This window comes from Diadema setosum, chromosome 4, assembly GCF_964275005.1.
Source record: "Diadema setosum chromosome 4, eeDiaSeto1, whole genome shotgun sequence".
NCBI classification, from domain to species: domain Eukaryota; kingdom Metazoa; phylum Echinodermata; class Echinoidea; order Diadematoida; family Diadematidae; genus Diadema; species Diadema setosum.
The window spans coordinates 25584109-25610830 of record NC_092688.1 but is presented as its reverse complement, the minus strand read 5'-3'; the positions used below and the strand labels follow the sequence as shown (position 1 = coordinate 25610830).

General features: G+C 40.7%; 1 protein-coding gene across 1 annotated transcript in view; it reads left to right on the top strand.

Annotated features, from left to right (window-relative positions):
- The window catches only part of LOC140227975 (uncharacterized), a 49216-nt gene that overhangs the window by 17321 nt on the left and 5173 nt on the right, over positions 1 to 26722 (top strand). The window contains exons 3-7 of the mRNA XM_072308356.1: positions 6621 to 6670; positions 7364 to 7585; positions 8107 to 8172; positions 8760 to 8822; positions 15387 to 15404. Coding sequence (XP_072164457.1) covers positions 6621 to 6670; positions 7364 to 7585; positions 8107 to 8172; positions 8760 to 8822; positions 15387 to 15404 — 419 coding nt within the window. The remainder of the gene's footprint in view (positions 1 to 6620; positions 6671 to 7363; positions 7586 to 8106; positions 8173 to 8759; positions 8823 to 15386; positions 15405 to 26722) is intronic.

Genomic DNA, 26722 nt, shown 5'->3' with positions numbered 1-26722 from the left:
TAACGAACCTTCGGAATAACGAACCCTTTTTCTTTTTCGGATAAAAGAGCTTTCGGGATAGCGAACCCTATTTCATTTTCGGATTAAAGAACCTCTAGGTATAGAGAATTTGTGTGTTTCGGATTAACGAACCTTCGGAATATCGAACAGCACCCAAGGGAACAACGTATATGAAACACATTCCTTTACACACGCAAAATCACGTCAAGTGCAAAGATGAGGAAATTGATTTATTCTAACATTCTGTTCTAAGACATGGTAAGACCTTATACGTTGGAAATGAAATGATTATGTTTATAGTGCAGTTATAAAAATCACACATGCCAAACAGACTCGACCTCAATAGGGCGACAAATATAACAAAATCTACTTCTTAATACCAAACTAGATATCTTCTTCGCACTGTAAATCCCAGGGGTTTCCAGGTTACGCAAATCATGATATTGTAAACGATTGTCTTCATCTTCATGTTCAAAGCGAAAATCTGTCACGATGATTTCAGTTACATACAATGAAGAATGTCGATATCTCAATGACGCACACTGTTGGCATATACAATTACTGCCCGAAACCACAAAAGACAGCGGGAAACAAAACTAAGTAAATTTATTATCCATCGAGAGACGATGTTGCACGGAGAACATCTGATTGACACTTTCAAGGGTTACAGCATTTTGTAACACACCACTTCCTTGAAAGCCGTGTAAAATGAAGAGACATTACAATTCTACTTGGGAAGGTGAACGTAGGGAGTGGCCGTGCAGTTGCGCAGCCTCACGTGAGCAGATCTGATTCTGCTTCGTGAACGTCATCCGCAGGCACAAAATCACCAGAAGTGGAACTGCTCAATTCTACATTTTACCACAAAGAAAAGAGATAATAGAACAACAAAAATAGCGTATACCGTCACTATGCAGTAAATTATTAAAATAATAAGATATCGAATTGTATTTGTTTCTCGCAATGGAAAGAAGAATGCAGTCCGGTACGTTTTGGCTCACCTGTTTCATCTTGTGCTGTCCTTTCGTGAATTCTTCAGCCCCAGACTTACAAACGACAGGTATGTTTACTTTACATTTTTTCAAACTTTTAAAATTACGAAAAACATTACAATTTTCATTGAGATATACTAAGTCTACAATCATTTTGGACCTCTAACCAGATGAAAGAACCAATAGAAATAGAGCGTGGGGTGATTTTTCAAAGCTTTTGCTGAATATCCATATTGCTATAAATGTTTTCATAGTGCTTTTTTCTCTTTTTGTTTTTTGTTTTTCGTTTCATTTTTGCAAAACAAAATACCGCAAGATCTGCTTGCCATGCTGTTGTTGTTGTTATTTTTAATCTCCAACAGAACTCACTTTAAACTGTTCGGGAAAGCCACTGGAACGCGAGATATGGTGTGACAGAAGCTGCGTTGAAAACGGTAATAATTGGATTCTACGGGCACCCCATGGACGGCGAATTTTCTCTACACTGGAGTCCATTAACAACAGAGTGTTGGCATTCAACAGTATCGATGAAATATCAAACACGAAGACTTCTTTTCTAATTCTCGGTCAAAACCAGACTTCCTCCACTTTATCTCTTACCCATCGATTGAAGCTATGGATACAGTATATATACCTACCCAGTTGAATTCAAGATCAACGTGACTTGTTACGGGGGTAAGTAGTTGTAGTGTTATATGCATGAGTATAGGAATGTGGATACCAATACTAATCTTATTTTAATTTTCATTACTGTAAATACTATTCTTATTTCCTACATTTTTTTTTTTATCGGTGTTTATCTGTTTATGAAAGATGGTATATTTTGTCTTTTTTTTTTTATAACGAATGGCACTGAACTTTTCCTCACAAAGACTTGCTCAAAAAGTCTTTCACATAGAATAGACCAAAAAAAAAAAAATGTAAACCTATTAGGGATTCCAACATTGTCACTTATGTCGGTAGTAACTGGTGGGATTCCACAATGAGAATAAAAGATTATTCGAAGGTTATACGCAATGAGTAAGGTGCATTCTATGTTCGTGCATAAATCCACAAAAGGTAGGTATCCCGCAGCTTCTAAGTTATGGCTGAAAACATACATGGAAAACAGCGCCCAAACCGAAGAGGTCGATAGACATAATAATGTCTTGTCGTTTTTGCCAGTTTAATATCCGATTAATACAATAGTATTTTTTCCACATCGGAGAGCGAACAATATATTCTTAAAATGTATATTCGGAATTTATATGTTAAATGTGTTAACATGAAGAATGTCGGAAATCTTCGATTGGGTTCGTAGTGTTCTATGCATGCAAAATACCTTATCAAAAGTGCCTGGTCCTTTAAAAGGGTGTCTGAGACGTTCATAGTCGTGGTTAGACTTTTGTAAGTCCTTCCTTGGTGGGTACGTGAACTGGATCTACACTTATTCTTAAGATTTTCCTTAACAAATTTTGACTTTACGCACGGATAGTATGTACCTACTTCTGTGAAAACTATTGTAGTGAGAATAAAACTTATCACTGACTGTAGATATGTAGATGTACATGTAGATATCAATACATATTAATACACAATAGCAGCCTATGTCCATGACTTTGAAAACATTTGTTTCAGTGTAATATCAAAGTAAAATCCGTCCAGAAATATACGCTGAAGTAGATAATGTGACCGTGCATCACAAAACGAACACAAAGTCGCAGCCCTTGATTTTGCTGCGTGAGGACCTAAAAAGGGTGAAACAGGTCAACCAAGTCAATCTTGAGTTTTTCATACTTTCTGAAAGAGCTATTCTTCTTCTACATCATTCATAAGTTTGGGGTCATAACATGAACGGGAAAGTGTGTTCTCAACAGTTCTACAACCCCTTTTTGTAGAGTAGTGCGATTAGGTACGTTTTCCGAGGTCCCTTTTCATTTTTTAAAAATCCTTTGCACACCCTTCAGTTTCAACTCTAATAAATTTTGAATAGATAGTGCTACCACCTTGAAAGTTGGCATTTATTATGGACAGAATGTGTTAATTCAGCATGCTTAGTTTCAGCTTAAATTGATAATTCCTTCATTGTTGGTGCTACCGTGGTTTACATCCTGTTTTTTTTGTCCCATTCATCGCACAGCCAGCACGATTTCTAAAGATTAAGCGCTTGAATAGACCCTTTACTTCAGAGCTTCTTTTCTCAGTTCAAACATTTCCAGTGTGTGTACTTTCTTTCCGATATTTAGATAGGTTAGGAGAGTCCATTTGAATTGAATTATACATCATTTTAAAGCTTAGAATCTGCTCTTTCAATATCTACAATTAAGTAAAAATCCATGTTTGGCGACTTTTTGTTGGTTTTGTGTTGCAGGGTCACATATCATAGCTGTGTATTGTGAAATTGTTTGAAAATGCACCCTCCTGGAAAGCCGATTTCAGCACAAAAATAATATGGCATAGTGTCAAGTATAGTTCTTTACAGATCAAATTATCAGATTGTTGCCCGAAAATGCCCAGTAGAGTGAATTACATTTTCATTTCATCAATTTTGGGGCAATTTCTGTTCGCCATTCCATTGTCCTTATGTCATTGCATGTTGCTCATCTTCCATACATAGGAATGAGGAAAAGTAATTGCCATCAACTAACACATACATGTATCTTCCACAGAGATTTGCTGGTTTAGGTAGATAAAGCTTGGCATATCGACTTTTTTTTCTTAATGCTAGCATTATATGGATTCAAAGGGAAATAGACTGTTGTGACTAAATCTCTTGATCCCCTTTCATAGGCTTTACAAAATTCAAGTCGCGTAAAAAAGGGGGTGGGTAGGTTGTATTCACGCATCCATTGCCACTTTGCAGAGTATATAAATGCAGTAAGAATAGAGTGTGACTTTAAAACACATCCCGTGAATGAATTACTTTTGTATAACAGCTTTGTTAACAGATTACATAATTATAGTCATTATCTATATATCGAGCAAAAAGTTTTCTACATAAAGACATTCTTTGAGTTTATATTCTATCTGGACAGATAGGCATTCTGTGAACCATAAGTAGGTCTTCAACTAGTATAGTGCATAATTATCATACTTCATTGTTGTGTTCCTCCATTTCCCGATTAGTATTATCAGGCTACAGACACTGCACACAGCTTCTTCGGGGTAAAGTTCAGAGGTCTTAATTAAGGGTCTAGGGAAATTACCACCTGGGCAATTACCCCGGACTGCCCCCTGTCCTAAACCCTACCCTAATCCCAACCCAAACTCCTAACCCTAAACCTAACCCTAACCCTAATCTTTACTTTTACCACTGTTATGGATACATGTGCATTGTACTATCATTTCTGGGCACTTTTAGGGGCACGTCGTATTACGGAGGTTAACTTGGCCTAACGAACCATCATAACCACCAAAAATACCCAGACTCTCAAACAAGGTGTTTGGTCGATGTCGGTCATCTTGTCGAACTCTTTATTTACATATTCCTCCGCGGAACAATAAAGTCCCCAGAAATGATACTACAATGCACATGTATCCATAACACCACTACCCAGTATTTAGCCGGGGGTAATTGCCCTGTGGGGGTAATTGCCCGAATGCGCTTCATAATAATCCCAGAAAAAAAAAATGTTACGGAAGACTCTTTTGATCAATTGATATAAATTAGGCATTTGGCAAAGTAGGCATAGTAACACCAAGGAGCTTGCTCCTTGGTAACACATTTCCCCTTTAATTCATTGACTTCCTGTGAAAATACGCGTAATTATCATTCTCCGTTTTATCTCGAATACCCTGCAACACGTTGTGTTTATTCAATCTGTAACTCATACCATGAATGGATGGAACACTCAATTTTAATACTATACCGATAAACACAAGCAATAGAGCACGGACCCACTCTTCATTAATTTTTAAGGAACACCGCCGGTGAAGCTGATTGACGGACCCTCTCACCTGGACGGCCTACTTGTAACCGGATCAGACCGATATGTCTGCTTTGATGGATTTAACAACGCAACTGCAAAACTGGTCTGCAAAGAGCTCGGCTTTCCAGCGGCAAAAGAGTTCTCTGGTCAGATTTTGACCAGTAATCATACAGCAGCAGGGAGGAGGATTGAACGCTTATCGTGTACCAACGGTAACATTACTACAGGATTTGGCAACGAGATTAACACTATATGCATACTCGAGTGTACAATAAGTTACTGAAATATCATAGCAATTTATCGGTAAATAAATATTGAATAGTGCGATTCATTTTCATTGCCATGACTCGTTTTCTTTTAACTTTCCCGCGTAACTCGGTTATTACTGTTCACATCATTGCAGTTTTCTCATTACATGGGTCATTTCATGCTTGCAAGAGGTGACTGTTAGTTACATTGTGAGCTCGACTGAAACTGATTGACAAATCGTCCTACACTACATCAACGTTGATAACTACCGGATGAATCGGTGTTTAGTAGTAGCCAGAATGTAGGACAATTTGTCAATCAGTTACTCTGAAAACGACTCGACTCAAGAATTTCATTAATTTGAATAATAATAAGTTGAGGCTGCATGGTTACAACCAGTACTAACTGTGGGCGGGAGCTTGGTGGTCTAGCGGATAAGACGCCTGTTCTCGGTAATCAAGAGGTTGTACACTAGGTTCGAATCCTGCCCTCATATCTATATACCTTTCTGTCGTTACTATTACTTAAAACTGATTCATTTTGTGCTTATGTACGTCGACGAGGGACTAATCTGTCAATCAGTTGCAATAAAAAGGACTCGATGCACGAATTTCATTAATGTGAATAAAATCGTGAGCTCTAAACTAAGCAACTAATAAGTCAATTGTTCTCGATACACTACTGTACAGGTTCTCTTCGTTTGGATGAATGCTTATCGGCAACTACAGAGTGTTCTTCAAATAGATTTGTGAGGCTCACATGTCGAGGTAAGACATATAACGTATACATAATCGCTGAATTATGTGTATACATTCTTGGCTCATGAACACACTTTTGGCTCGTGTTTGGGGGAAAATGGAAAAGATCAAAGAAAAATCACAAAATACCTGACGGTGGGAGTGGGTGTCGTAAAGTACCATCTACCCTGGAACCCCCGTGTCCGCAGGCCCCCATTAAATGTTGTATTATTATTACAACTGTATACTACACAATTTATCATGCAATCATGCGTACACGTATACATACGCGTATCATGAACTTGCTTCATGGATTTATCTATACTGACAGAATTTTATTCAACTTTTCATATCGTGAGAGCAAAAAATCCTTATCATTGTGTCAGCAGTTACGAAATCCCCTTTTTGTGATTTCTTGTTCCTGTTTTTGACTGAGCTCTTTATGCCAATTGACTGTATGCTGTCTTTGTTCTGTTATCTAAAGCCATTAACACTTGCAGTATAAATGTTTAGTATATAATGTAAGCCACACTAGCAGGTTTTCATCATCATATTCTGTAACTGCGTAGAAACCGGATTTCTCGGATGCTACAAGGATAGCGAACAAGCATTTCAGGCCGACTTTAACTTCGGATTTGGCGTTCATTCGGACGAAGAGTGTATATCTACCTGTTTGGAAAACTCCGTAAATAATAGCGTTGCTGTTATGTATCAAGAGGAATGCATAATTGGACATGTCCTCTCAGGACACAGCTTAAATCTGACCAATTTTATTCATTTAACCGTGAGTATTAGAAGCAAATATTTCTTGGCAGAGAATGAAATGAATGTAGGTAAACATCAGTGTTATTTGGTCATGATAGTTAAAATCTGTAATGCCAACATTACTCCCATATGTTCACGACGTATCCAAAATGATCTTTAGTACTTTATTTTCTGTGATTATAGGCCTATTTGCTACTTCTTTAAAACCATAATGAAAGCAACAATTTGCGTCGATTGATGGGATAAAATGTAATTTGTTGCACAGAATTGATTTTAATATTAATAACAAATTATTCCAAACCTAATGGTAGATAATTAACAAGTCTCATGACATTGCTATTTACAAGTACTTTCTAATCAATTGATTACCAGTGAATATATTGACATCATCTTCGTTGATGGAATATCATAGATTAAGATTAAAGAAACGACAAGGATAATCATATATCATGTAAATAGTGGTTCTATACGTGGCTTTGAAACACTTGATGTCATACATTTTCTTTATGTAATTAAAGTGTGTGTGTGTGTGTGTGTGTGTGTGTGTTTGTACTGGTATTTTTATCTTAGATCCGCTGATACTTCATCGTCGCGTCGGCCCAAGGGACTAAAAAGTGAATATGTTTCAGAAAAAAAAAAGAAGAAGATATATTGCAATAAATTTCCCTAGATTGTGACACATGAATCCCTGCTTTTTTCTGTTCATGTAAAGTCTCCGTCGGGTTTTGTGATCATCCGGGGATTATACCTAACGGTCTTTGGGACTCAAATATCACAAGTTTCGGGTCCAAGATAACTCTCACTTGTGTCAAAGAATTCGTCGTGAACGGGAGTGCGACAATACAGTGTGTGGGACTACCAGGACGGTCAACCTACTTCCCTGTTTGGAACACTTCAACACCATCTTGCCGTGAAGTCAGAAATAAGACAAACGGTTTGTCTTACAAATACATCATACAATTATTATGATATTGACTAAATTCTAATAACCAATGCAGTATTTTAAACCGATCTGCCATCAAATAGTGAGGACCAATGACAGATGATTATCACAACATTGAATTACTACTTCAACAACTCATAGAACATTGAATATGTTCGCATCATTCGATACTTGTCAGTTTAAAATCCTACAACTTGGAATGAAAATTAACGTAATGAGTAATTTATTGGGAGAGATCAGTCTTTTCTTAGTCCTTTGTGTTCAAGAGAGTGATACGTTTTTGAATATTTCCCGTCTTAATAAGCACATACACAAAAAGATGTGGAATGTGTCTTAACATTAAAAAGCAATTCATGAAAGACTACTACAACCCTTTCATCACTAGGTTTCAAATATGGCAACGTTGCATATCACCATGAGGTTTTTGAGTGACTGTTTTGCAACGCTTTGGCACATTTTTTTTTTTTAAATTTGGTTGTCACTATTTTTGTGCGTGGGTCTTTTGTATACAGATGGTGAGTGGGAAGATGTCAACATCAGCATAAAGCCCACACAAAGCAGACAAAACCGGTCTAATGGTAAGTACCAAGGTTTGCAATTAAAAGGCATCATATCCACATGAACAAAATTCTTGTGTTATAACAAATGTCCTAAAAATTATGATTGTGATATTAGTAATAGATAATAATCTCATGCTCATGAAGCACAATCTCGAACAGCTTCTAAACGGTTTGTAAAAACCGTGACAACAATCAAATAGCAAAGATGACGTCAAAGATAATGCCAATTAATATCGAAAATAATAAAAAAAGTGTTCATTTTCCCTCGAAATTTACTTGTTAATGTAGTATTACCTCTTTAATTCATTTAATTTGTGACATGTTAGAAAACAAAGACAATCTCATGAATTCAATAAATGTCGACTCCTCCTTTGTGGGCACTCACACACTACAAACAGTACTGTTGTACTTTGATCACCATGCAAATAAGTCTGATATCTGACAGATACTAGAATTGTTATGTATATATGCATGTAAGTATTGTCGATCTGGAAAGTGTGAAAGAAAAGTGCTGTCATAAAAAGTACAAAACTGGTTAGGATATTTTCCATCGACATGTACTAGTAAACTGTCAAGATTGCCTTTGTTTTGCTTGGAATGCACAGGGCATAGACAGACAACTCAAATTCTGACGTCATTTGGAGAGACAACTGTAACGTCTTTGTCACGTGAGTATAGCAATTAATGATTCAACCCGCATAGCAAGTGCATTTTTGTTTTTACTGCATTTACCCCCTTCTCACTGACAGTAATTATTCCCCCGCCACAGATAGTGTGAAGGTGGTATAAAGGAATCACCGTGTAGAGCCCACTAATGTCAAAATCGACCACTAATGTCAAAACAACCACTAATGTCATAACACGTCGACGACAAATGTCATAACAACCACTAATGTCATAACACATCGACGACAAATGTCATAACACGTCGACGACAAATGTCATAATGACCACTAATGTCATAACACGTCGACGACAAATGTCAAAATCTGATTAACCACTAATGTCATATATAACACGTCGACGACAAATGTCAAAATCTCCAAATTTTACTGCAAATGTCATAACGCGTCACAGGGGCATATCCAGGAATTCCGTCAAGGGGAGGCGCCTTTACAAAATCAAAGGCTGGCGAGACCCTCTCCCCCCCCCCATTTTCTTATTTATATTTCTGTTGCGTTAACAAAATATAGACAGGGGGCACCAAAGGGGGATGCGCCCCTCTCGATCTCCGATTGCGTCGACCGCAAATGTCAAAACGCGTCACAGGGGCGGATCCAGGAATTCTGTAAAGGGGAAGTGCCTTTACAAACTCAGAGGCCAGCGAAACCCCTCCCCTTTCTTTTTCTTTTTCTTTTTTATTTCTTTTGTTTAACAAAAACAGAGACGGGGAGGGGCTACCGCGCCCCCTCTAGATCCGCCACTGCGTCAACCACAAGTCAATGCCAAAACCCATCATTTGCATTACAGAGGCGGATCCAGGAATTCCGTAAAAGGGAGGCGCCTTTACAAAATCAAAGGCTAGCCAGACCCCCCCCCCCATTTTCTTATTTTTATTTCTGTTGCGTTAACAATATATAGACAGGGGGCACCAGAGGGGGATGCGCCCCTCTCGATCCGCGATTGCGTCAACCGCAAATGTCAAAATTGGGTTAATCACAAATGTCATAACACGTCGACCACAAATGTCATAACGCGTCACAGGGGCGGATCCAGGAATTCCGTAAAGGGGAAGTGCCTTTACAAACTCAAAGGCCAACGAAACCCCTCCCCTTTCTTTTTCCTTTTCTTTATTCTTTCTTTTGTTTTAACAAAAACAGAGACGTGGAGGGGCCGCCGCGCCCCCTCTAGATCCGCCACTGCGTCAACCACACGTTAATGTCAAAACCCTTCATTTGCATTACAGAAGCGGATCCAGGAATTCCGTAAAAGGGAGAAGCCTTTACAAAGTCAAAGGCTTCCACATTCCCTCCCCATTTTTTCTTTTTATTTATGTTGTTAAAAAAACCTATGGGGCACCATAGAGGAATGCGTGCCCTCTCCATCCATCATTACGTGAACCACAATTGTCAAAACTCATTGCTGGCATTGCAGGGCCGGATCCAGGAATTCCTTAAAGGGGAGGCGCTTTTACAAAATTAAAGCTGCCGCACCCCTCCCCCCCATTTTCCCTTTTTAGTTTTATTGTTTAAACTAAAGAGAGAGATAGAGAGAGAGAGAGAGAGGAGGGGGGAGGGGTACCAGAGGGGGATGCGCCCCCTTTTTGATCCGCGATTGCGTCAACCACAAATGTCATAATTCCTGGATCCAGGAATTCCGTAAAGGGGAGGCGCCTTTACAAAATTAAAGCTGCCGCACCCCCTCCCCATTTTCCCCTTTTTAGTTTTATTGTTTTAACTGAAAGAGATAGAGAGAGAGAGAAGGGGGCACCAGAGAGGATGCGCCCCCTTCTCGATCCGCGATTGCGTCAACCACAGATGTGAAAACTCATTGCTTGTAATACAGGGGCGGATCCAGGAATTACGTAAAGGGGGGGGGGGCACCTTTACATAATCAAAGCCTGGCGCATCCCCCCATCTTTTTGTTATTATTTATGTTGTTTTGAAGAAAATAAAGAGAGGGAGCACCAGAGGGGGATGCGCCCGTCTCTATCCGCGATTGCGTTAACCACAAATGTCAAAATTAATTGCTTGCATTACAGGGGCGGATCCAGGAATTCCGTAAATGGGAGGCGCCTTTACAACATTAAAGCTGCCGCACCCCATCCCCATTTTCCCCTTTTTAGTTCTATTGTTTTAACTAAAGAGAGGGGGGGGGGGTGGCACCAGAGGGGGATGCGCCCCCTTCTCGATCCGCGATTGCGCAAACCACAAGTGTCAAAACTCACTGCTTGTAATACAGGGGCGGATCCAGGAATTACGTAAAGGGGGGGGGGGGACACCTTTACTAAAGCCTGGCGCATTCCCCCGATCTTTTTGTTATTATTTATGTTGTTTCGAAGATTTTTTTCTTTTTATTTATGTTGGGTTGTTGTTGTTTTTTTTTTAAGAAAGGGGGCACATGAGAGGGATGCGCCCCCTCACGATCTAGTACAGTCTACTATGTTCAAATATTGGGTCCCGTGAGATTTTCGTGCCAAAATTGATTTTTTTAGCTAACTTGGTAAATTCAGGGGTGCTGAATCCAAAAAACTTTGGTTCCATTTTTTCCGACCACGTCCTCAGTCACCATTTTGAATTTCAAAATGGCCGCCATAGCAAACTGTACTTTGACCCAATTCTCATAATGTGAGCATCATAGAAGGTTCAGATTTGATGCAAAAAGCATGTTTGTGATGTCAGACATTCTGATACACCATTTTCTAATATTGTAGATAGCTTTGATACAATTTTTAGGCAGCCATCTTGAAATTCAAAATGGCCGCCATAGCTAAATATATTTTTACTCATATCTCAAGTTGTAAGCATTATGTAGACTATAAATTTGGGGCAAAAAGCATGCATATGATGTCAGTCATGCTAATATATGCATTCTTTTATTTAACGATGGATCATTTTCCTTAGCGGCCATCTTGAATTTCAAAATGGCTACCGTAACAAATGTAATTGGACCGGTATCTCACATCGTATGCATTGTGTAAGGTTCTAATTTGGGGCAGAGAGCATGCATATGTTGTAAGACATTCTGAAACATCTTTTTCTGAAACGATGGTTCATTTTGATATCAAAGGTGGCCATCTTGAAATTCAAAATGGCCGCCGTAACTGAATGTATATTTTGACCCATATCTCATGATGTACGCAATACAGACAGTTCACATTTTGATTTCGGGCATAAACCGGGCTCATGATGTTGAACATTCAGGTGCACTTTTCCCATCCCTAAAATTGCAGATCACTTTCAAGGCTGCCTTCTTAAAATTCAAAATGTCTGCTTTTCAGCTAATATCTCTGGTTACAAGCAACTTTTAGACATATCAATGTTTATGTTGGCGTACAGTGTACATTCTTTAAAACACACCAACACACATAGGGCTTATACATTCTGTAATATTGGATTATCTGTATTGGTCGCCACTCTTGAAATTCAAGAAGTATTTTGACCATATTTGGTGCTGTAAGATCTGTAATGACCCAAGCATGCTGAAACGATCATGTATAAGTCAATCACTTCATTAAATATTGCGTGAGCGGAAGTGTTTCCTCTCCTGTAGGTACACTGTTGTGTTGAAATGCAAAAAGGCTGCCATGTGAAACATTCCTCTAAAAGCATAACGTTTGGGTAAAATTTGTGAATGGGAAATCATGTGATTTTGATGTTAAAAACAAATGACTTAAAAAACAAACAAACCTGTGTCTGAGTGACTAAATAGTGCCCCATTTAGACGATTTGGTTGTAAGAACTTACAATATTAGCCCTATATACTCTAATAATTCATGGGATAGTCACTTAGATAATTAAATGTTTTCTAGGCTCATTTCCTGCACGTGTTTTTAAAAGAAACAACACTTTAAAGCTGTACACAGGGGAGAATTAGTTCTAAATTCTTCCAGAAATAATGACTTTTGCATTTCTTGCTTTTCAGCATGATAATGAATTTTGTGGCTACCGTTGGTGTAGGAAGCTCGAAGCATTTTATAATAATTGAACGATTTATGCATGTAAAAAACCCTTTTGAAATATCTACAATCTAATACTAGTATATCATATTCATGGGTATAAGAGGCACAAATTAGGTTGCGAGAGTTTACGAGGTTCGTTCTCTGGATATATTGTATCAAGTCTCTACGAGGGTAAAGCAGGAATTTTTCCTGATTGAAGTCATCCACGCCAAACTTCTGGAGGCACAGACTGTGTCATAGCACATTCTGCATGATTCATGGTTTAGATACTTCTTGGTCCATCTGCTCTTGGAGACATCCTCAAATTTTCAACTTCAGCCAGCACCATGAAAGGCATTGTCATGCACCAACAGAACACCCGTCAGCACCGACATAACATCTGTCATACACCGACAAAACATTCTTGGATCAGCACCGAATGACTGCAACTGTTCACGCCATGTTTGCCAACTCCAACTCTCATGTCCCGAATGGACACTTTTATTACACCCCACCCTGGTTTCACCAAGGCACATCACGGTTCTCCGTCACACCTCCCCCCAACAAGAGGAAAGTTATGAATGTAACTTTTCGACTATAAACACCTTCGTTGTAAGGCTTGCTTCACTGTTCGTGCGTACTATTCAGCTTACACGATTACAAACTCAAATAGTTTTGTGTTGTTTTCTCACAACCTCACCTGACATACTACACTTATTATTACAGATTTTGAGCCTTATCAGAATCAGTCCACTCCGGCATCAATTGTCCACTTTTAGAACAATATATGAAACTTGACAAGCCCCCTACAAAACATGTAAATACACAAATCAACAGTCTACAGTAATTCACATGTGAAGTGAAACTGTTTTCAACGGGTGCACATACGGGTGCACATAATCTGGAAAGAATACACCAGATGTAATCAATCATTTCTCCAGTAGTATCAATATTTTGACTGAGACTGTGCTTTCTGGTAGTCTCGACTGTAAGTATATCCTCACATATTTGACCAATAAACTTCAGGCATAATATATATATATTTTTTGGTAACACATACACTTCATCTTTAAATGTGGAAACCAAACATACACTTTCTTCCTGAAATTGTTCTGACTGTTGCAAAGATATGTCTGTTTTTCCAACACAAACTTTCACTGGAGTTTCACTGAATGTGGTAACAGCACACATTTCTTGATTATAACAAAATCGTATTCATACACGTCAACTCACGTGTACATCGACTCAATGTACTTGCTAATACATCTTATACTTATGTCGACTCTGCGTCATAAGTTAGCCAAAACAACAACAAAATTTTAACCATCGGACATTTCTTTTTGTCCCTTCACACATATGTACTGTCACGCGATAAGATGTTGTATGTGCAAACTCTGGAAAATATCGAGATCATACTCGACACACAAATGTGACGCTGTCACTCTGTAACGAAATACATAATAGGTTATTAATTTACAAAAGTGACATTATAACATCTTGGCTTCTTTATGCCTGTCACTCAACACTTTTTCATTTATACAAAACAACACAAATTCTTTTGTTTTAACACAAATCGGTTGACATCTGAAAATTTGATCAACAGTTTTCCTGTGACTAGTCGGTTGTGTTTTGCTATACTCTTTTTGCATTTGCTAGCATTAACTCGGTAACGTATCGGTATATACAAATCTGAATCCTTTGACTCTTTGGTACATTGAATGAAATCACAATACAGGTAGAAGTGTGCAACTAAAGCACAACTTTCACTCTAATCTTACACACCACAGATGTTGTATCCTGGCGCTTCCTGTAATGTTGGGTTTTCAAAATACAACTGTATCATACAATGCTTGGCGTGTAACACATCATTAAATTTTTCAAGCGATGTCTCCTTATAAAGACAGAATATCGATGTGTGTACTAGTACTTTCTCATACTTCCTAGCATCACTCACATACTGTATACTGTTTTCGCTTAAAACAAACATGATTAACATAAATACAATTTCTTCCTTCACAGATCCTTGGGAAAGGAAGAAAACTGAACGAAAATACATAAGCACCTGTATACTTTGTCATATACAAAAAATATCAACATCAGTTTCTTGTCTGTTTTGAGTCTTGTTTGAAATGTTCAGCTTGATGTAGGTTTCACTGTAGATTTGAGATTGTTATCGTTCGGCAACATTATCAGCGCGTGCACAGTTTCAAACTCGCGACAAAGCGTCTGCTAATTTGTTGTCCTTTCCTGCTATGTGCACAATTCTCAGTGGGTACGGTTGGAGAATCAAACTCCAACGGAAGAGACGCTGGTTCTTGTGCTTGAAGCGTTCTAAGAATGTCAATGGGTTATGGTCAGTGTACACCACGATGTCTCTTCCACCGTCCAAATACGCTTCGAAATGTTGCACGGCTAGAACGACACTGAGGCATTCCTTCTCCACAGTTGAATACTTTTGCTGATGGCGATTCAGTTTTTTGGAGAAGAAACACACGGGTTTGCTGTGTCCGTTGTCGTCATCCTGAAGTAGCACGGCTCCTACTCCTCGGTCACTAGCATCCGTAGCCAGCTGGAAGCTCCTCTCGAAGTTTGGTGCGATGAGCACGGGATCATTCATGAGGACGGCCTTCAGCTTCTGGAACGCATCCTGGCAGCTCGCCGACCACTGGAACGTTGTACCCTTTTTCAACAGGTCCGTCAAGGGCACCACCAGGTGACTGAAGTTGGGGACGAATCTCCGGTAGAATCCGCACATTCCCAAAAAGCGCTGAAGCTCCCGTTTCGATGACGGCACTGGGAAGTCCACGATGGCTCGGACCTTGGCATCTCGTGGTGCGACGCTACCTCGGCCTACCTTGTGACCTAGGTAAGTCACACAAGCTTTCCCGAACTCGCATTTGGCCAGATTCACCACGAGTCCTGCATGTGACAACCTCTGGAACAGCTCTCGAAGATGAGCAACATGCTCCTCCCACGTATTGCTGAAAACCAACACATCGTCTATATAGACAACACAGTTATCATGACCAGCAATAACTCGATTCATCATCCGTTGAAAAGTTGCGGGGGAATTTTTTATCCCGAAGGGCATGACACGACACTGGTATAACCCGGAGGGCGTGACAAACGCCGAGATCTCTCTTGCATCTTTGTCTAATGGCACCTGCCAATACCCTTTCATCAAATCCAATTTGCTGACATACTCAGCACTTCCTACCCGATCAATACATTCCTCAATCAAAGGAAGCGGAAACGAATCAGTCTTGGTTATGGTATTGACCTTCCTGTAATCGATACAAAACCTGGACGTTCCGTCTGCCTTTGGGACTAGCACTACTGGGGAACTCCAGTTTGAGTTACTAGGCTCTATGATTCCATTTGCAAGCATGAAATCTATCTCCCTATCCACCTGTTCTCTCTTAGCAGGATGAATCCGATATGGATGCTGCTTAATGGGTGCATTTTCACCAACATCTACTGTATGAACAGTGTCTTTCGCACAGCCTAATTTATCACTGCAAACCTCCGGAAATTCCTGGAAGATGTCGACAACATCTTGCCTCTCCGAATCAGACAGATGACTGAGCAGTAACTCTGGATTTTCTAGTGCCTTTGAGTTCTCTACTCGCGGAATCATTCCTGGCTTGAAACTCACACTCTGAAAATCTGGAGCATCATGTTCAAACTCTTCTGCACTTTTCTCAGCACTGTGTACGACACTCTCACTCACAATTGCACCTACGTCTTCTACCATCACACGGCTAAATAACTCCTCAAAAGCCGGAATAGGAATCAACGGCGCAGGTCTAATGGCATGTTGTGGTTTTCCTACCACTTGACATTCATGACACGTTCGACAAAATTCAGACACATCCTTTCTCATCTTGGGCCAGAAGAAATGAGTTCTGATTCTACACAAAGTCTTCTTGACACCCATGTGTCCGGCCATTGGAATTTCATGTGCAAGACGTAGAATTTCCTTTCGATACGGCGGAGGAACAACTATCTGGTCGACAACCGTCCAGTCCTCATCTGCGGGACGATCTGGAGGACGCCATTTCCTCATCAAAACACCAGACTTTACATAGAAACATTCTGGCACTCCCTTCGCCTCATCTACAGTCAATGCACCCTCTCTCAACTTCAACAACTCCTCATCTTCCATCTGTGCTTTGATTAAAGCCGGTTGACTGAACACACCTTCCTCCCAACTTTGTTCTCTTTCACCTTCACTAGTCACCTTTCCAAAGAATGTGTCACCAAGAGAAATTTCACTTTCAGACTCCTTTCTCTCACGCTCTGCTTCACTTGCTCGAAACCTGGTGATAGCACATGTTGGAAATACTTCTGGAAATTCATCGACAAGTTTTTCAGTTTCCTGCTCGTACACTGGGACTTCAGAAACAACCGGAAGGACACTCACTCGACCTCCTGCAAGGTCATTACCAAGCAAAAAGGAAACTCCATCCATAGGGAGAAATGGAACAATTCCCACAATCACTTCCCCTGAAATCAGTCCACTATCCAAATTCACTCGGAATAGAGGGACCGCCTGTGTTCCTCCGTTGACATCATGTATCAGTACCTTTCTACCCGTGTTACAGTCTATGGGCATACTCTTCACATCTCCTACCATGAGGGACTGTGTAGCTCCAGTATCACGAAGGATGACAACCGGTACTCTAAATTCAGCAATGGTAACTGTACCCTTGGAAATGAAGTCCTTGTACTTTTTATCCACACCACTCGAACACGTATCTGTCATTTTTGAGACACTGCTTTTCACAACATTTGGATGACGCTGTTCATCACTTTCACTTGACTTTACAAAACCATTGGTGGCTGCTTGGTACTGTTTCTCTTTTGTTTCAGTATCTGAACTGTTCTGTGTACGTGTGTCTGCATGGACTAAACCATGTGTTGCTTTTTGCTTTTGTTTTTCTTTTGCTTCATTTTGTTCCAGCAATCGCCTACATTCGGACTTAATGTGACCCGTTTTCCCACAGAAAAAGCATTTCACTTCTTTGTATTGAGGCCGTGGCGATTTTGGTCGCTCTTGCTGTGATTCAGTCTTTACGTTATCCCTGCGTTCACTATGACTACTGTGCCACTTTTGAGTGTCAGGATTTCTCGACTGATCAAACTTCCTCTTTCCCTCAGGACTCTTTGTTTTCACTTTATGTGTCAACTCATACTGGTCAGCGGTGACTGCTGCACTCTTTACATCATGTACTCTTCGATCTTCCAAATATGTTCTCAAATCTGGAGGTGTCGATTTCTTGAACTCCTCCATCAACACTATCTCTCTCAAGCTTTCATAAGTGAGATCTACTTTCATTGATCGAACCCATCGATCAAACAGAATTTCTTTTTCTCTCTGAAACTCTACGTAGGTCTGTCTCGAACCTCTTCTCGAACCTCTTCTCGAACTTTTGCCTGTAGGCTTCTGGGACTAACTGATAGGCAAGAAGGACTGCTTCCTTAACTGTGTCATAGTTATTTGCCTCCTCATCCGAGAGAGCAGACACTACTGAATGTGCCTTGCCTGTGAGCTTTTGTTGTACTATCATAGACCAATATTTCTTCTCCCACTCCAAATTCCTAGCTATTCTCTCAAAGGAGAAAAAGAAAGAGTCTACATCCTCTTCATCAAAGCGGGGGACTGTGTTTGCCATTTTTGCAATGTCAGGCGTCTTTGGTCTCGACATAGTAACATTAGGCCTATCCCCTGGGACGCTACTGGCCTGGGCCTGGGTCAACTCAATTTGACGTTGCACTAACTCTTGTTCGAGTCTCAGATTTTCTGCCTTCATTTTTTCTTTCTCTAACTCCAATCTAGCCAGTTCTAGTTGTGTGGAATCTACCCTCATCTCACTAGGTCTAGCAGTAGTACTTTGAGCAGTTTTTCTACCTGCGCTCTCAATCTCATCTGTACTCTCACTCTGGTCTGTGTGTTCATTTTCTACACCACCCAGTTCAAGCTTCTTCACCAGAACTGCAAAGATTTCTTTCTTTCTACTACATTCTCTGATATCAGCATCTACATGAGTTGCAACCTCAATCAATTGGGCTTTCACTAACCCTCTCAATCTACCAAGAGTGACGTCTTTCACAAACTCTGCAGCATCGAACTTGGCTGCCATGATTATTCACATCTAGCTTTCCGACTAGATTTCAAGACTACGTCGCTAACGCAACTTCCTACAGTACACTCCACTGCGTACCGCACTACGAGAATAGTCTAAGCAATTCAGACCGAACAATCACTCGTATATCTCGAGGCCAATTTCCTCGTAAAGCCACATCTAGGTAAACGATGCTAATCCAAATAACCAGAAAGTGACACACTAATCTGATAGAATGACATAAAGGAAACGATAATACGTACCCTTCCTTCCCAGCAATCAATGCTGCAACCCTGGTATTCAGCTAGCGAGAAGACCAGTACAAGTGCACAAAACATACTCATCGCATCGCTTCGCGAATCGCACTTCAATTCACAACCACTGCTAACGCAGCCCCATTACACATACCGTGCAATGTCACGCAGTATACAATACCGCTACGAACGAACGACACTGTTACGTTCGCTACCCTGTGTACACATCTCACATGAGTGCGAACACTACACACATACTGTACCTCCAACGGGCATCAATCATTACAACGATGTACAAAACACCGAAATACTACCAAAAGACAGCTTGTTTGTATGTTCATTTCCCGGACATGTTCCCCACATGTCATGCACCAACAGAACACCCGTCAGCACCGACATAACATCTGTCATACACCGACAAAACATTCTTGGATCAGCACCGAATGACTGCAACTGTTCACGCCATGTTTGCCAACTCCAACTCTCATGTCCCGAATGGACACTTTTATTACACCCCACCCTGGTTTCACCAAGGCACATCACGGTTCTCCGTCACAGGCATGAAAAAGCAGACCTTTAGTTGTTCCTGTTTTATCGCAACAAACTGCAGAGCATAATCTCTCAAAATTGTCAATTGTACCTTTATCATTTATTTTTCCAGTGATGGAGCAGACAACATGCAATGCAGTATGTAAAGCAAACTTACAAGATCCTTCAGGAGAACTGAAATGTTAGTGTCTACGTAATGAATCATCAATATCTCTGATTTTCCCGTTGCTCTAATACATACAATGGCATGAGGCTATCTGTTGTGAGTGACGGATGACAGTAATTCCCATGGCATCTTTGATGAACTCTTTTATTTTCTTTCCATGATGTGGTCTCTGTGTCAGATGGAATTGACTGCTCAGTATTTCAACTTTCAGGCTGATTATTTGGCTCAGTTTTGTGAGTTTCTAAGGCATGGGCAGGAATGACGAGAAGGCCATGAAACAATGAGATGAAGAGTGATTGTGGAATTGCTTAGAACTTTCAATAATTGTATCGTTCAGAAATGACTGGATAATGACAAGTCTATCAGGCTGTAGAACCAGTAGAAATGTTATGAAGAATTGATGATCCCTTTTAAGCTTAATGACTTTGGATCCAAACTTACATGGTGTTTTTTTTTTTTTTTTTTTTCACGAGCTGAATGTCTGGCCTTTCTCACAATAATTTATATTAATATATTCTAATTCTCTCAGATACAAATCTTTATAGTACAGAATATTAAAACTGCCCGTTTCACCTCTTTCTAGAGTATCTCCCTTGAATGTTTCTGATACCTGACGACCAAGCACCACATTCATCACCTTCAAGGCAGTGACAATTTCTTACATTACCCTCCTGTGATGATCTTCTAAGTTCTGGAGGAATTCTGATGGATGCAAGCGCCACAGAACTGAGCTATCATTACTCCTTTGTAGTTTTAGAATCATTGGCTGTACAGCAGTAAGCATCTTCGAAGTCTTGATAACTGAAGATGACCCACTCAAGGGCAATAAGGAAAAAGCCTACTTATTCCTTCTTCATTCTGTGTTATTCCAGAAATATATCAAGCAAACCTTGAGTGTTTCAGTTTATGGCCAACAAACAAGCTTGTGAATGGGATGCCTGGTAGGGTGACCATAGCATTTCTTGCCATTGCGAGACTTTTCCTTGTTTGTCTTCATTCTCTTTAGGCAGCATCAAGTTTTTTAAGATCACCTTCAATTACATCAATGCTTGCTTTTGCACAAATATTCATTGATTGGGATTAAATATAATCATTAACGAGTTTCCACAGCGCAAAATAGCGTGTTGCCCGAGAGGCAAAAACAAACCGTTTTAGTGGTTTTTTTGGCTATACGGGATGTAACGCTTACACGCTTGCCCACACTATCGGATAGTGGTATGCCCCCTCCCCCCTTACGCAGTTTTTGCCCCTCAGCATCTCTTGATGACGTAATTAGAACCTCATCCTTACATAAGTTGAATTTCTGGCGGCTATTTTGAATCGAGAGATGGCTGTCCTTCTGCGTGAATTGGAAATAAATTCAGTCTAACTAGGACAATTTTGGCACATTCACCTAAGACGCTTACCACAGTATTATAATTATGTTTTCTATGGCGGCCATCTTGAATTTCAACATGGTGGCCTATCTAATGATCCACAATTAGGAAACAGCTGTATTGGACCGTTGGACACCACAAGCATGTGCATTCTTGAAAATTTGATGCTTCTACAATAATTGCAAACTGAGATATATGGGTAAAAACGCTATGGCGGCCATTTTGAATTTCAAGATGGCGGCCTACAAACTCTACAAAACAAGCCACAATATCAGAAAATGATAAATCAGAGTGTCTGACATTATAACAATGTATTTTGCACCAAGTTTGAGGTTTCTACAATGCTCACTTTATGAGATATGGGTAAAAATACAGCTTGCTATGGTAGCCATTTTGAAATTCAAAATGGCAGCCTACAAATTATATCAAAACAATCCACAATATGAGACAAAGATTTATCAGAGTGTCTGACATCACACCCATGCATTTTACACCAAATTTTAAGCTTCTACAATGCTCACTTTGTGAAATATGGGTCAAAATACAGTCTGCTAGGGCGGCCATTTTGAAATTCAAAATGGCGGCTGAAGTCGTGGTTAGAAAAAATGGAACCAAAGTTTTTTGGATTCAGCATCCCCAAATTGACAAAGTTAGCGAAAAAAAAATCAATTTTGGCACGAAAATCTCACGGGATTACATAGTAGCCTCTACTAATCCATGATTGCCTCAACCACAAATGTCATAATTCCTGGATCCAGGAATTCCGTAAAGGGGAGGCGCCTTTACAAAATTAAAGCTGCCGCACCCCCTCCCCATTTTCCCCTTTTTAATTTTATTGTTTTAACTGAAAGAGAGAGAGAGAGAGAGAGAGAAGGGGGGGGGGGGCACCAGAGAGGATGCGCCCCCTTCTCGATCCGCGATTGCGTCAACCACAGATGTCAAAACTCATTGCTTGTAAAACATGGGCGGATCCAGGAATTACGTAAAGGGGGGGGGGGGGGTGGGGGCACCTTTACATAATAAAAGCCTGGCGCACCCCCCATCTTTTTGTTATTATTTATGTTGTTTTGAAAAAAAAAAGAAGAGGGGGGCACCAGAGGGGGATGCGCCCGTCTCGATCCCCCATTGCCTCAACCACAATGTCAAAACTCATTGCTTGCATTACAGGGGCGGATCCAGGAATTCCGTAAAGGGGAGGCGCCTTTACAAAATTAAAACATGCCGCTCCCCCTATTCTTTTTTTATTTCATTTCCGTTGTTTTAACAACAAAACATAGAGAGGGGGCACCAGAGGGGGATGCTCCCCCTCTCGATACGCGATTGCGTCAACGACAAATGTCAAAACTCATTGCTTGCATTACAGGGGCCGCGGCGGCGGGTACAGGAATTCCGTAAAAATGAAAATAAATAAATAAGTTGAGGAGGGTTACGCCAGCCTTTCATTTTTAAAAGACGTCTTTGCGGAATTCCTGGGCCCGCCCCTGTAATGCAAGCAATGAGTTTTGGCATTAATTTTGTGGTTGACGAAATCGTGGATCGAGAAGGGACTCATACCTCTCTGGTGCCCCCTTTCTATCTTTTTGTTGTTGTTGTTGTTGTTAAAACAACAGAAATAAAAAGAAAAAAAATAGGGGTGCGGTAGCAATTTTGTTGTTGTTGTTGTTGTAAAAACAACACAAATGAAATGACAAAAAAAAAGTAGAGGGTGCGGCAGGTTTTAATTTTGTAAAGGCGCCTCCCCTGTACGGAATTCCTGGATCCGCCCCTGTAATGCAAGCAATGAGTTCTGACATTTTGTGGTTGACGCAATCGCGGATCGAGACGGCGCATCCCCCCTCTGGTGCCCCCCCTTAGAAAACAATATAAATAAAAGAAAAAATTCTTCAAAACAACATTAATAATAACAAAAAGATGGGGATGTGCCAGACTTTAGTTAAGGTGCCTCCCCCCCCCCCCGCCTTTACGCAACTCCTTGATCCGCCACTGTATTACAAGCAATGCGTTTTGACATTTGTGGTTTACACAGTGGCGGATCGAGAAGGGGGTGCGCATCCCCCTCTGGTGTCCCCCTTCTCTCTCTCTCTCTCTCTCTCTCTCTAGTTAAATTAATAAAACTAAAAAGGGGATATATGGGGGTGGGGTGCGGCAGCTTTAATTTTGTAAAGGCGCCTCTCCTTTACGGAAATCCTGAATCCGCCCCTGTGATGCAAGCAATGAGTTTTGACATTTGTGGTTGACGTAATCGCGGATCGAGACGGGCGCATCCCCCTCTGGTGCCCCCTCTCTTTTCCCCCTTCAAAACAACATAAATAATAACAAAAAGATGGGGGGATGCGCCAGGCTTTAATTATGTAAAGGTGCACCCCCTTTTACGCAATTCCTGGATCCGCCCCTGTATTACAAGCAATGAGTTTTGACATTTGTGGTTAACGCAATCGGATCGAGAAGGGGGCGCATCCTCTCTGGTGCCCCCCCTTCTCTCTCTCTCTTTCAGTTAAAACAATGTAAAACAATAAAACTAAAAAAGGGGAAAATGGGGAGGGGGTACGGCAGCTTTAATTTTGTAAAGGCGCCTCCCCTTTACGGAATTCCTGGATCCGCCCCAGTAATGCAACAGTGTGCAAGCAATGAGTTTTGACATTTGTGGTTAACGCAATCATAGATGGAGAGGGCACGCATCCCCTTATGGTTCCCCCTTCTATTTTTTAAACAACATAAATAAAAAGAAAAAAATGGGGAGGGGGTGTGGAAGCCTTTGACTTTGTAAAGCGGAATTCCTGGATCCGTCTCTGTAATGCAAATGATGGGTTTTGACATTGACTTGTGGTTGACGCAGTGGCGGATCTAGAGGGGCGCTGCGGCCCCTCCTCGTCTCTGTTTTTGTTAAAACAAAAGAAAGAAAAAAGAAAAAGAAAAGGGAGGGGTTTTGCTGGCCTTTGAGTTTGTAAAGGCACCTCCCCTTTACGGAATTCCTTGATCCGCCCCTGTGACGCGTTATGACATTATGTGGTCGACGTGTTATGACATTTGTGATTAACCCAATTTTGACATTTGCGGTTGACGCAATCGCGGATCGAGAGGGGGCGCATCCCCCTCTGGTGCCCTCTCTCTATATTTTGTTAACGCAACAGAAATAAAAATAAGAAAATGGGGGGGGGGGGGGGGAAGGGTCTCACCAGCCTTTGATTTTGTAAAGGCGCCTCCCCTTGACGGAATTCCTGGATATGCCCCTGTGACGCGTTATGACATTTGCAGTAAAATTAGGAGATTTTGACATTTGTCGTCGACGTGTTATGACATTAGTGGTTAATCCGATTTTGACATTTGTCGTCGACGTGTTATGACATTTGCAGTAAAAATGGAAATTTTGACATTTGTCGTCGACGTGTTATGACATTAGTGGTTAATCCGATTTTGACATTTGTCGTCGACGTGTTATGACATTTGCAGTAAAAATGGAAATTTTGACATTTTTGTCGTCGACGTGTTATGACATTAGTGGTTAATCCGATTTCGACATTTGTCGTCGACGTGTTATGACATTAGTGGTCATTATGACATTTGTCGTCGACGTGTTATGACATTAGTGGTCGTTATGACATTTGTCGTCGACGTGTTATGACATTAGTGGTTGTTATGACTTTTGTCGTCGACGTGTTATGACATTAGTGGTTGTTTTGACATTAGTGGTCGATTTTGACATTAGTGGGCTCTACACACCGCGATGTTGGTCGGGCGAGCAGGCGGTCGGTCGGTCTGTTTCAAAATCTTGCGTCGCGAACTCCTCCTACAGTTTTGAAGCAATTTAAATGAAACTTAGGGTAAATGATGATATTGAGGTATAGATGTGCAAGACGTGTTTTTTGTGTTTGTCGGACAATGCGTTGCCATGGTAACCATAATTTTACCAAAACCTTGTGGATTGAATAACTTCCATAGTATTTAAGCAATCAATTTCAAAATTGGTATCTATGATGATCTATAGGTGCAGTTATGCAAGACACTCTTTGTGTTTGTACTTGACAAAGCGTTGCCATGGTAACCGCATGTTTTTTCGAAATCTTGTGGAGTGAACAACTTCCACAGTTTTGAAACAATTGAAATCAAATTTGGTAGGCATTATGGCCTTGAGGCATAGATGTGCAACACATAATTTTTGTGTTTGTCGGACAGAGCGTTGCCATGGTAACCATAATTTTACCAAAACCTTGTGGATTGAATAACTTCCACATCATTCAAGCAATTAAGGTCAAATTTAGTATGTATGATGATCGGGAGGTGTAGTTATGCAAGACACCAATGTGTTAATATAAGAAAAATGTGTTGCCATGGTAACCACTCATTTTTGTATCAAATTGAACCATTTAATCTACTCGTATGAAGGTAAAATTTGGTGTGTATGATGCTCTTTAAAGACCCTTTTACACTTTCACGGATTACTACGCGGATGACCACGAATCGTCATCCGTGGTGATCCGGCATGCAAAATATCGATTTTCCTCTCAATGCTGGTGTGAATAGGTTATTCACAAGGACAAGTACGGTGCCTACACGGACAGACAAGGAACGAACGCGGACCACACAGCGGAAACGATACGGAGCTAACACGGCCATATCAAGGAAGAGCACGGATGCAACTGGGTCCCTTCGCGGTCTTTACACGGATATCCCAAAAATGTTGACAGATAACATTTACTTTTGCTTTTGATACTTTATCATTCTCGGGCAACATGCCTCCAGCGCTAATAACAAGCACATCAGAAAATCTACAGCAGCAATGCCTCGGCTTGTCGACGTTAGGCAAATCTCTTTGTTGCAAACTCTCATTTTGCGGGAACATCATCACATAAACAAAGCAAAACAAAACAAAACAAAACAAAACGAATCAAAATACACACACATACACACATACACACAAAAAAAGGTCAAGGAAATGTGTGTGGGTCACTGAAGGTTTTCGTGCGACAATTATACGAACAGAGTATGAGGGTTTGCTGGCTGTACTGATGGGGGAAGATGTGAGCAAATTTAATGGACTTTGTGAGCTTGTATTTACAAAATACACGAATTTTTCATCCCGGATGGAGCCGATGCTAATACGGACTTCCCGATGTCTTCACGGATTGTCCCGGAATGAGTACGAGCGCAACACGGAATAGCCGGTGCCTGCAAGAAAAGAATACTGAAGCAACACGGAGTAGACGGTGCCAACAAGGAAGAGTTCGTATTGATTTTCGTCCGTGATGTCCGGGATGAAAAATTAAAGCCCCTTTTACACTTTCACGGATCGCATCACGGATGACCACGGATCGTCGATCCGGGATCATCCGTACTGTTTCCGGCGTGACCGTATTGGCTCCGTGAAGTCATCCGGTATTATCCCTGATCATCCAGCATGTCCGCGGAAAAAATTAAGCTTGCTTAATTTTTCATCCCGGACATCACGGATGAAAATCAATACAAACTCTTCCATGCTGGCACCGTCTACTCCGTGCTGC